The sequence below is a fragment of the Coffea arabica genome, chromosome 4c (assembly GCF_036785885.1).
Source record: "Coffea arabica cultivar ET-39 chromosome 4c, Coffea Arabica ET-39 HiFi, whole genome shotgun sequence".
In the NCBI taxonomy this organism is placed as follows: Eukaryota; Viridiplantae; Streptophyta; class Magnoliopsida; order Gentianales; family Rubiaceae; genus Coffea; species Coffea arabica.
This window is the reverse complement of record NC_092316.1, coordinates 2,967,868-2,980,312: the sequence shown is the minus strand read 5'-3', so window position 1 is coordinate 2,980,312 and position 12,445 is coordinate 2,967,868. Positions and strand designations below refer to the sequence as shown.

The window sequence follows — 12,445 nt, the reverse complement described above, 5'->3', positions numbered from 1 at the left end:
TTTTCTGCTTCCCATGCATGCGTGCATGCATGCATGATCACATTCAAGGTGCTAAACCGTGTAAACATACATTGTGATGTATATTTTTTATATATAATTAATGCATAAAATTAATTTGGATTATGATGCATTATGGAGTTATTTTGTTATTTTTGCACCGTTTGATATCAAAGTTAGCAATTCTTGATTGTAATCAGTACAAGGGAATCTTGACAGTTAGTTTGTTAATGCTGATCTGGAAGTTAGTTATTTGGGTTATTGCTGATGGCTAGTTAGGCAGTTTTTTGCCCTAAAGCAAATAAAAAGAAGGAAAAAAAAACAGGAGAGATCAGCTAGCTTCTTCCTCTCTCTCTAATTTCGTGATTCTTGTTCTTCCAAGAACATTCTCTAGTTCCTTGTTCTTCTGGAATTGGATTTGGGATTTCTACTCCTTTAGCATCACATATCTTCTCTTTTCAATGTGCGTTTGTCCTGATTTTTCAGTGGTTAAGTTGCAGTTATAAATGGAAGACCGCCAAGATACCACTCTGCAAGAACAGCAGCAAGCGCAAGAACAGCAACAAGGTGGCAATGTGGGAGAAGAATACCAGAAACGCAAGCGTATGCAGTTACCACCTGCCGAAGAGCGCCCCAAGCATGAGGTAACATTGACTGAGAGCCAAAAGGAATATTACAGAAAAAAGTTGGAACCAGTCAATGCAAAGTATGATGGATATGGTGATCAGAATACCAAAGATCTGGTTGTAGATTTTGCCAACTCACTCCTTAAAGCGCTGGGGCAGAAGACTCGCCTAGGTTAGAATAATTTGGATGTTGATGTTTTTCTTTCTTTTTTCTTTTTTTCTCCTTTGGGGACTTTGTGACTTGTATTTACATACTCAGTTTTAATATCCAGGAGTTGATTCTGGGAATCTAGTGATAAAAGAAATTACTTTTCGATCTTGTAGGCAGGAAAAGTAAGTAACACTGATCATTATGCAAATCGACTCACTTTCTGGGTAGAGAACTTTTATCTCTTTAGCACTCATGATTTACTTTCATGCTTTCTACAGTAGTTATACTGATCCAACAGTCTTGGCTACATTGAGAGGGAGGACAAGAAGTTCTAGGCGACGTAGGTAATATTTGAGTTGTATATATAACTCAACTCAAACGAATAACACAATTCATTAAGTTTGGGGCGTTGTTGGAAATTTTCCGAACTATATTTGCATTTCTTTAAATTTGATCAATATTATTTTATAGGGTACCGGTGTCTAGGGAAGAAAGAGGTGCAGATGACGCGGAGAATAGTGTTCATGAGGTAGAGAATAATGCTATCGCTGGAAGTCCAATTGGGTAAGATAATTAATTAGTCATGTTGACATCAATTCCACACTAAATATGTTTTTGTAGAAGCTAAATGGGTTAAAGAATGAGCATTTCTTGAAATGTTAAGATTTCTTTCTTCAAACTATTCTGCCACATTGTTTGTAGGGCAAATGAGACTATGGGAGGGAGCATGGATGAGAGATTCGAGCTTATTGGTGGCAGCACAATTCCTCAGAGCTCTCATAATATGGAGATGATGGAGCCACAACAGTCACAATTTGGGGGTTTTGAGCCTATTGGAGACTCCACAGGTCAAGAAAGCAATCATCAACAGGAACAAGTTGAGGGTTTCGAGCCTACAGGAGGCACAATAGGTCCTGAAAACTCTCATCGACAACCACAGGTTGAGGGTTTGGAGCCTACAAGAGACAGCATGGGTTTAGAAAGCTCTCATGATAGGGAGGTAGAGTCACCAGTTCAGGGATTCCAACCCATAGGAGTCAGCACCTCTGCTGATGTGGAGGGGGGTAGGAGTGTCCAATTGAGAAACATAAGGTAAGTTATTCTCTGTAATAGTGTGGATGAGGCAAAGTTATTAAAGGGTGATTGATTATTAAGCATATATTATTTATAAGTCCATGTTTCCAACAGGAGTAAACTTGATCCACAAGTTATTGCTGCACTAAAAGGGCCAATAAATACTAGGCCAAGTAAGAAAAAAAACCACTCAGATGTACGAGTTCACACAATGCAAGAAGTGGGGACGGACATTGAACGAGATCAAACAATGCAAGAGGTGGGGAAAGATACTGACGAGACTAGTAGACAAGGGCATAGCAGTACATCACCCCTGGGTGTGGATATGAGGACGTCAATGTAAGTTTTACTATTCTTTTATACGTCTCGTTATTATACAAAATTATCATTCACTAGTCTTTTATCAAGGCATACCCGAATCAAAACTGAATAGGTATGAGGTGAATTGGTGTATCTGTCACAAAAAACCTCACAAAATCTGACAGAAACGAAATTTGCTCTGTACTGCCTCAATATTTGCCTCTGATTCCCTTAGTAACACCTATGCAGAAATGCAATTTTCTGAACCCAAAAAACTGCCAAGAAAAAGTTGTCCAGAATGAGCTTAGATCTTGAGAATGTACTGCTAGTACACTACTCTGCAACAAAAGTAGAAAGACATAGGTATAGCTCGTAATATTGAGGAAAGCGGCAGGATTAATGCAAATATTATGCCACTGTGTACTTCTGCTCCAATATTGTTATAAAATTATATGATAGCTTTTTAGGAACATTCAATTGATAAGATTGCTCTCACTTAAGATCACTGCAGCCCTTAGCATATTTGATCAATGAATTGCCTAGGTCACATGACTTCCCGGGTGGTTGCTCCAACATGGACATGGGAAGTCCTTCTGGCGAAAATGCACAAAGTCCAAATACACGGTAATTTCCTCTCTTAATATAAGTGATATTTATCCCCATATTTTAGAGTTTATGGTGTATAAGTTACACTAAATGATTGTATAATTGTACATACAACTTATTTTATTAGAATGATATGTCTTGTTATGTTCATAGTAATTTTTTTAAGAAATTGTCATAACTGATTGGGGTTTAGTTGTGAATAAATAATGATGATAACAAAATTTACCATTTTACAAATCAAAGTTGCTATTTATCAGCCCAATTTTTTATTCACGTGTTGCCTTATTTCTTCACTCTATATTAATTCTCAATGCTTGACTGATTTGCATTGTTTTAACTGTTTTAGTTTATCTGGACTGCTAAATACTCTGGACCAGAAAAAGAAGGAATTGAGGGCACTTGTGAGTCAAATCCTTATGAACAATGAAGATACATCTTTACGTCGGCAGCTTTTGGAAACTCTGATTTACTACAATGTCCTTACAGAGATTCCTACAGATTCTGATGCTTTGCCTTCTACAAAACTGGCGGAAAACATTATTTGTACTCTTAAAAGTAATTTCGGAGCTGAGCAGGGGCAGATAGAATGTATTGATCTTATCAAAGAAATTGAAGACATTGTTTCCACCACCTTCTGTATGAAAATAGATGATAGCGGGATTGTGGTCACCTTGAGGAACACCCCAAATGCAGGGTAATATTTTTGTTTAAGAATATATTGCAGGGTAATATTTCTGTTTATGAAAATGTTAGAAAGACCTGGTAATACAATTCAAAGTCATTGTTTCAGGACTTTGGCACAAATTGAGAGCCTAAGGCTTGAAATCAATGAACTTAAAGAAGAGGAGAAAAGAATTCAAAGAGAAATCAGGTACATTTATTTCATTGTTTACTTTTTCTACATTGTTGTTACTAAATTGTCTAGTTACGTTGAAAACGGACAAGGTGCTCTACAATAAAAACAAGAAGTTTTGTCTATTCACATCCTAATTAATTCTGTTTTTCATTTCTATTTTGCTGTTAGGATTTAGGAATTCTGTTGCTTTTCTTTTACTCTCTTTCCCTGTTTTACCTATTTTCTACTTTCTAGTGTTGGAGTTTATGGGTCTAATACAAAGATAGTAAATGTTAAATAGCTAAGTTTTGAGCTTGGAAAAAAGTTTATGCTAAATAGATTCGTGGGCTAAAGAAGCATTGTTGCAGCTTTCTAAATGAGTTGAAAAGTCGAAGTCAGTTTTTCTTCATATATTTCATGCTAATATTTTTGAGAAAATGAGAATATGGAGATTACCAAAATATTAGTAAAATATGTCATTGTTGTAAAACTTTGTTATTGCAGGAAAATTCCTTTGATTGATACTCGTGCTAAAAATTCTTACCGTATGATGTTATTGTCTTACAACGATTTCTTGATTCTCGCCATCCCTATCCCCGTTATCAGTTCATGCTTTTGACCCCTTCTTTTCCCTTTTGTCTAAGCTGTAGGCATTGATGCAGAGAGTCCCATTTCCTTTACCTCATTCTGCTTTCCAACCTGTAACATGTAAAGATGAATCCTTCTCTTATAGGGTGCCATGTTTCCTAAAATTCACAAGTAACGGTAATTTCAAGCGATGCCTTTTGTCTATCTGAATATGGAAAAGAAGTGTGCCAATAATTCCAAAACTAACTCATAACAGAACTTTGCTGAGTATTGACCCTGAGTGTTTCTTGATGTATTCATTTCTGATTTCACTTATTCAGAGATAAATGGTAAGTTATTGATCTTAGGCAGCTTAAATGGCAAGGTCTTAAGCCTATTCCTTTTTGCTTCTCATTTATTTGTTTCATTTTGCTTCTGATATAAAAGGGGTTGCGGACAATTTCAGTGGCTTTTGGAACAGATAGGATCTATCGAGTGTAAAATATTACAAAGAGTCATGTTTAAAGTCCTGACAGAACTCTTCTTGCTTAACCTAATATGTTTGCGTCTGCGTAGTTGTGGATTGGAAAGTTTATTGTTAGGTCAGAGAACAGCCCGAGTATGATACTTGGATGTCATCAGCCTTACCATATTCTGCAGTAGTTAGACGATACTACCATGAAAATAATTGACCAGTGTCATGGAATCGTGTACTGACTATTCTGTGATCTTCATTGACATTCAAAAGCTTTGTGTTGGAAATGGATCAATTCCCTAAGACTTTAGCCCCTACATAGGCAGTTAAGATCCAGGCATAGGTGTATAATAGATAGTGCTAAATCTACAAATTCTTGGCGTTTAAAGATCTTTGCTAAATTTATATGAGTCAAATACTTTTGTATCGTCTTGATCAGTTGGAGATTTTTCATTCTTTGCTAACGAATTCCCTTCTCATTCCATTGCAACTCTGTAAAGCTGTGTCTAAAATGACAGGATCATCTTCCTTTTGTAAAATATGCCATTAGTATCACTTTTTGTCCCATGCTTTTTTGCTCTATTAAAAGTTTTTCTAAATGCTAAAGTAAATGTTTTTCACTTCACAGTGGGCACCCATTTAGCAACGAACCAGAAGCTTGAGGTAGTGGAACCCAGCGATGAACCAGAAGCTGAAGCTAAAGTAGAGGGGGCAAGCAGCAATTGAAGAATCCACATTTTAATTCTTGGAACTTTTTATCTGAAATTACAAATATCCAAAGTTTAGGCTAATGTCATTCAATGTTTTTTGCATTACATTTTCTCGAGCAAAAATTTTTTGCTTGCTGATTAAAAGCAAACAAAGAAACTTAAGAATTACTTCTCGTATTATTAGAATCAATTAGTCAACTATGGCAATTTCTTTGAAGTTTCTTCTTTCAACACTATGTCTCTGATCTCTCACGCAGAAAACCTATAAATTGTTGCCAAATATTGGGTTTGAAACGATAGGAATCCATTTTGCAATCTTCCAACATTATAAGCGAAATTTGCAGCAACCTCAAACATAAGAATGATAGTCCCCTCCCATGAATAAAAAGCTTTCCAGTTCAAGCAGAAGACGAAGAACTCACAGAATGCAAATTATACCATTTCCACTACATTTGGTGGTGCCACAAATCGTGGAATGGGTATGTGATTTTTCAGATTGATTTTCTTCTGCAGTTCAGATTTTTGTACTTCTATTATTGTTCCCAAAAATTATAAATCATATTCTTAGGACTTAACTAGTAAAGAAAAGCTTATCAATTATGGACCTATAGCCTGTGAATCATTGCCTTGAAAAGATTCTCTAGAGAACATCCAATGGCTGGGTGACCTGAATGGTACGCGTCAAACTAGCTACGATCATCATGGAAAAGCGAGCTACCCAACAAAGAGAGATTTTTTATAGCCAATAAAAGAGTGCAATGACATTTGAAAAACAAAACTTTTGCAGCTGTAATAAAAAAATTTTCCAAACGTAGCAACTAATTTGATGAGAAATAGAAAGTTATAGATACCAACAGAAAATATCAAATACTCCTATGCTCACAAGATAATGCAAGAATGAAACCACAAATTACGACTAAGTTAATCCAATCCTTCATGATCATGGCATTGATAAATTAATGGGGAAAGAAAGACATCTCACAACAATGATGCTATTCTAGTTCCAACCAGTCTCCCTTCCCTCTTCTTCCATCTCACACCAATATCTTTTTTTTTTTTTTGGAACAGAAAAAGAAGCAACTAATTAGCTGAAAATTTTAGAGAAACCAAGCTCTTGACATGCGGAGTATACCTCCAACTCTCATTCATTTCAAAAGTGCTACCCTTATCCAAGTGAAATGAGTTGATCACTCTTGTCTTCACATTATACGTAATGCAGTTTCTTGATGGATGTGTCTTATGATGGCGATACCTTTCATGTGGTATCCCATCTTCGTGTGCAACATAGAGGACTGCAATCTCCCCATCTTTCAGGAAACCAACAGGCACAATTTGAAATCCTGTCGGACACAAAGTGCGCCGAAGCATTTTCTCCTGAGGTCCTAGATCAATAATGGCCAGCTTATCCCATTCTCCAGTTTCTGCATCTTTTAGCAACCAGAGCTCCCATGAAAACTTTCCCAAGTAATCCATGAAACAAAGTGACCGTCCAGTTCCCATATAAGTTCTCCTATTCATCTCGGAACATTTTGGAGTGGCACGAGTGTAGAGGATCTCAGTTTCGAGATCTAAATTAAGAACCAAAGGAAGCTTATAATGTGTCCAATGCAAAATTCCTTCTGCACTAGCAATTGGCCTCTTGAAAAGCAAGTCAATGAAACTAAATTTGTCAATTTCCCTAGTTTCATTCCGTCGGCAAAGGTACCTCCATTCTCTATCAATACCAAGAGTCAGTATCCCACCTTCCAATGGCCCCTGATGATTAAAGTAGAACTCAACCAGTTTATATTTCTTTGAACAAGTACATCCTATACCCGAAAAACTTGGATTTGCCTTGGCTGCAGCTAAAGGAGGAGGGAGGGTTACAACTTCCTTTGTAACTAAATTTGCAACATAACGATTTTCCTCTTGACTTTTAGCCATCAAGACCAAACCATTACAACTACTTATGCCATATCTTGGCAAATGAGAAGAGGCTACCTCAATGATCTCAGGAAGATCATGCTTCACCATTTTGACATAATGTATATTGCAATCTGGATAAATTTGCTTGATAAGCATGCCCCTGTCCACCTTTAGGAGGTGTGCATCAATGAATGTAGGACTAGAGATGATGTTGTACCACTCTCGACAGACATACCTCATCACATTGTAAAGTATGTCAGCAGGAAGGTAGACAAGAATATTGAAGATAATTTCTGGCGAAAGATAAGGTATAGAAGGCCTCCGCCGTATCTTCTGATCATTAGCATGAGGATATAAGGTATGCCTCTTAGATTCTGGGACGCAATGGGATACATTACATTGCACTTTCCTGCAAGTAGGACGAGGACGGAGGTTATACCTCTTGAGCATATGATCAACCCCCTTAGCCATCTGGACCACAAAACACTGAAGTCAATGCTCTACTGCAAATATTCGTTAACACTCAGTTAAACTAAAAGACACTTAAAGAAGGGAAATAAGCGGGAAAAAGGATAACTGGGGGAGAATTAAAACTAGCATAACTATGTCTCAGTTGAACAAGTCTGCAATTGCAAACTGTTTATAAAATATGCACAGCATTGTTAAGGCCTTTATGTAAACAAGGTACGTCTCTATACACGTAAAAGGATGAAACACTGTTCAACCATATCTTTTTTTCTCTCTTTTTTAAAGCGGTATATTGATAGCCACAGTTCCAGAACTTCAAAGTTACACCAGAACTTCAAAGTTACAGGACATTGAACTTCTTTATTGTATGTCGCCACTGTTAACAGTAAATACTAATGCATTCCAAATACATTCTAAATTTTCAAATTCCAATAGCTGATCCAGAAATGAATTCAAAAGGATTAATTGGTCAATACAAGGATAGCATTAGTTTTGCCATGACTGAAAACTGAAGCTACTATAGACTTTAATGTGCCACTATTAAAACTTAAAATGATAAAAATTGTATTGCTGTGTTCGTATTTGATGTGCATAAGTTCGAAATCAACAATCAAAGCTTTCTTGAATGCTGCATGGGAAATTAATGGCAATATGCTGTGCAAAGATATCAATTAAGACAAAGTAAAGATCTACTTTTTTTTCCCTATTTTTGCTGCACAGGAAGTTGATGCATATAATAAACAAAGATATCAATCAAAACTTTTTGATACAGTACTAATAAAGATTCAATCTTTTTTGTTTTTACACTTTTTTGTAGATAATGCCCCTAACAATTACTATAAAGGCATCACAAATCCATTTAAAATTGTCATATTCCAGAATGAGCATTTCTATACCAACAATTGAACAAAATTGAGTGCATTTTTTGCAGTTTCAAAAATTATAAATTGAATAATTGAAGAAAACAAGTATCACCACTGTGACTGTGAAATGTGGTCGACGCTTTAAGCAAATCGACAACCATTTCCAGCTTTACCCCCTCCTCTCTCCCCACCCCCCCCCCGGCCACCCAAATCCCAAGTAGCTGATGCAGGAACAAATTTTAGCCTAGAAATTTATGCAGGCTAGTGGATTCATTCATTCTCCAGAACTTGTGGATCCCAGAAAATTAGAGCTGGATATTCCAAAAACCCAAATCACTAGAAAAAGCCAAAACAAAAGCATAATAAATAAGCCGAGCGCTGATTATTAACAGATGAAAAAAGGGAAGAGTTGAACTATATTTTTTGCAGGCAGAGATGGTCAACATTCAACAGCTACCGTTATAAAGCAGGGAATCCATTGCTTATCTTGCATTTCATCTTTTTTCCAAAACGAAATTTCCTACCAAGTTGGAAAACTAATAAAAAAGTACTGCTCCAAGAAAATACAAGAGATAATTCAAGAAAAAGCACCTTATATAAAGAGATGCATAACTGAATAACAAACTGGAAAAAAAAAAAAAAAGAAGAAGAAAAAGCTTACTCCAAATGGTGATCTTGCTCCTAATGCTGCAGTGTGGAGTCTCTCTTCGGAAGAGAGACGTCCAATTTTCTCACAACCGCTTCTGACTGGGTTAGGGAAGGTGATTTCGGTGGACATGAGATTCAAAAGGGCCAAAGAATTTCTCTTTTTTTGTTAGGAGTAATCTCAACTCAAAATAGAATCCCAACTAGGGTTAAGAAATTTGTAGAAATGGAAAATGGCGGAATTTGGGAGAGCGATTACGGTGTGATGAGAATAATTGGGATAGTCAATTTGTAGGAATCGATTAGGTAATTTCCTAGCGGAAGATATCGTAAAATCTAAACCATCAATCACAACAAGATTATATACATAACACAAAATGGAAATAGTATAGTATCCGATGAAATCTTTGAAGTTCTGGAACTGTGGCTATCAATATACCGCTTTAAAAAAGAGAGAAAAAAAGATATGGTTGAACAGTGTTTCATCCTTTTACGTGTATAGAGACGTACCTTGTTTACATAAAGGCCTTAACAATACTGTGCATATTTTATAAACAGTTTGCAATTGGAGACTTGTTCAACTGAGACATAGTTATGCTAGTTTTAATTCTCCCCCAGTTATCCTTTTTCCCGCTTATTTCCCTTCTTTAAGTGTCTTTTAGTTTAACTGAGTGTTAACGAATATTTGCAGTAGAGCATTGGCTTCAGTGTTTTGTGGTCCAGATGGCTAAGGGGGTCGATCATATGCTCAAGAGGTATAACCTCCGTCCTCGTCCTGCTTGCAGGAAAGTGCAATGTAATGTATCCCATTGCGTCCCAGAATCTAAGAGGCATACCTTATATCCTCATGCTAATGATCAGAAGATACGGCGGAGACCTTCTATACCTTATCTTTCACCAGAAATTATGTTCAATATTCTTGTCTACCTTCCTGCAGACATACTTTACAATGTGATGAGGTGTCTGTCGAGAGTGGTACAACATCATTTCTAGTCCTACATTCATTGATGCACACCTCCTAAAGGTGGACAGGGGCATGCTTATCCAGCAAATTCTTCAAGATTGCAATATACATTATGTCAAAATGGTGAAGAATGATCTTCCTGAGATCACTGAGGTAGACTCTTCTCATTTGCCAAAATATGGTACGAGCAGTTGTAATGGTTTGGTCTTGATGGCTGAAAGTGAAGATGGAAATCGCTATGTTGCAAATTTAGTTACAAAGGAAGTTGTAACCCTCCCTCCTCCCTCAGCTGCAGACAGTGCATGTCCAAGTTTTTCGGGTATAGGATATACTTGCTCAAAGAAATATAAACTGGTTGAGTTCTACTTTAATCATCAGAAGAAATTGGAAGGTGGGATACTAACGCTTGGTGTTGATAGAGAATGGAGGTGCCTTTGCCGACGGAATGAGACTAGGGAAATTGACAAATTTGGATTCTTTGACTTGTTTTTCAACAAGCCAATTTCTAGTGCAGAAGGAATTTTGCATTGGACACATTATAAGTTTCCTTTGGTTCTTAATTTAGATCTTGAAACCGAGACTTTCTACACGCGTGCTGCCCCAAAATGTCCCGAGAGGAAAAGGAGGACTTATATTGGAACTGGGCAGTCACTTTGTTTCATGGATTACTTGGGGAAGTTTTCATGGGAGCTCTGGTTGCTAAAAGATGCAGAAGCTGGTGAATGGACTAAGTTGGCCATTATTGATCTAGGACCTCAGGAGCAAATGCTTCGGCGCACTTTATGTCCAGCAGGATTTCAAATTCTGCCTGTTGGTTTCTTGAAAGATGGGGAAATTGCTGTCCTCTATGTCGCACACGAAGATGGGATTCCACATGGAAAGTGGTACTACCATCATAAGACACATCCATCAAGAAATTGCATTACATATAATATGAAGACAGGAGTTATCAACTCATTTCACTTGGACAAGGGTTACGAAATGAATGAGAGTTGGAGGTATATTCCGCATGTCAAGAGCTTGGTTTCTCTAAAATTTTCAGCTAATTAGTTGCTTCTTTTTGTGTTCCCAAAAAAAAAGGGAAATTAGTATAAGATGGAGGAAGAGGGATAGAAGATTGTTTGGAATTAAAATAGGATCATTGTTGTGAGATGAGTCTTTCTTTCCTCCGTAATTTATTAATGTCGTGATCATGACGGATAGGATTAATTTGGCTGTAATTTTTGGTTTCACTCTTGCATTATTTTCTGAGCGTAGGAGTATTTCATATTTTCTGTTGGTATTTATAACTTTCTATATCAAAGTAGGTGCTACGTTTGGAAAATCTTGCTTTACAGCCACAAAAGTTTTGATTTTCAATGTCATTGCCTTCTTTTATTCACTATAAAAATTCTCTCTTTCTTGGGTAGCTCGCTTTTCCATGATGATCGTATCTAGTTTGACGTATGTACCGTTCAGTCGGATGTTCTCGAACTTGACTCGTGTAGTTTTGGATGTCAGACTGTATTTAGCTGTTAAAAAAACGGGGCATAAAAGCCTGCGTTTTCAAGCCATAAGGTGAATGTGCAGATTGTATTTTGGGACACAGAATCCTTAATGGCATAATGGAGTGATTGCTCGAATATGTTGGGCCTGAAACGGCCATTAACTACAAATATGGGGGTGGCAATTTTTTTTTTCCAAATATGACTTGGTCTGCATTGCAAATGCATTTTTCAATTAACTTTTTATCTTCTCAAATACATTTTTATTTCATATACATTATATCGCAAAAAATGTTACAATAATTATTTCAAATAATCTCCAATCTAGGTACAAGGTTTCCTAACACCAGTTTAAGCTTTGACCTAATCATCATTACTATATAAAAAGTATAAAAGTTAGTATTAGGGAGTGTAAGTACTTTTTAATCTTAGTTTTTGCTATCCCTGAATTATCCTCATGTCTTTTAATTATAATTACTAGAAGCACTTGAACTGTGCAAAGCACAGTTTGGGCCCCCTAGAAATTTAGTCGAATGCATGGCACCAAATTATTTTGCCACATGATAAATGAATAGAAATATATGAGAAAAATTGAACATCAAAGCAATTAAAATTGACAAATATTATTTGAACTCTCATTTTTGTTAATCATACTTCCGCTATTATTTTTATCATATACCTTTTGTTTATTGTAGGAATACAATTAACAAAATATGGAGAATAAATAAAAATTTCTCTCAAAATTTGTTGTAAAGAGAAATCCCATCTATGAATT

At 36.4% G+C, this 12,445-nt stretch overlaps 1 protein-coding gene across 2 annotated transcripts; it reads right to left on the bottom strand.

Annotated features, from left to right (window-relative positions):
- Positions 1–6,228: 6,228 nt before the first annotated feature.
- Positions 6,229–9,763, bottom strand: LOC113739437 (uncharacterized). Of its 2 annotated transcripts, none has more exons than XM_027266649.2 (2): positions 9,239–9,763; positions 6,229–7,717 (listed from the first exon to the last, which is right to left on the bottom strand). In XM_027266649.2, the coding sequence occupies exons 1-2, from the start codon at positions 9,353–9,355 to the stop codon at positions 6,422–6,424; spliced, it is 1,413 nt and encodes a 470-aa protein (XP_027122450.2). In that variant the 5' UTR covers positions 9,356–9,763; the 3' UTR covers positions 6,229–6,421. The 2 variants fall into 2 exon arrangements, with proteins under 2 accessions (XP_027122450.2, XP_027122451.2); XM_027266650.2 differs by having other exon boundaries at positions 6,229–7,749; positions 9,239–9,359.
- Between the last annotated feature and the right edge of the window lie 2,682 nt (positions 9,764–12,445).

Excerpts from the sequence above, each read along its gene's own strand:
- LOC113739437 (XM_027266649.2), bottom strand. The coding sequence starts at position 9,355 with ATGTCCACCGAAATCACCTTCCCTAACCCAGTCAGAAGCGGTTGTGAG. Across the intron at positions 7,718-9,238 it reads GAGCAAGATCACCATTTGGA|ATGGCTAAGGGGGTTGATCA; the intron begins GTAAGCTTTTTC and ends TTTGTGGTCCAG.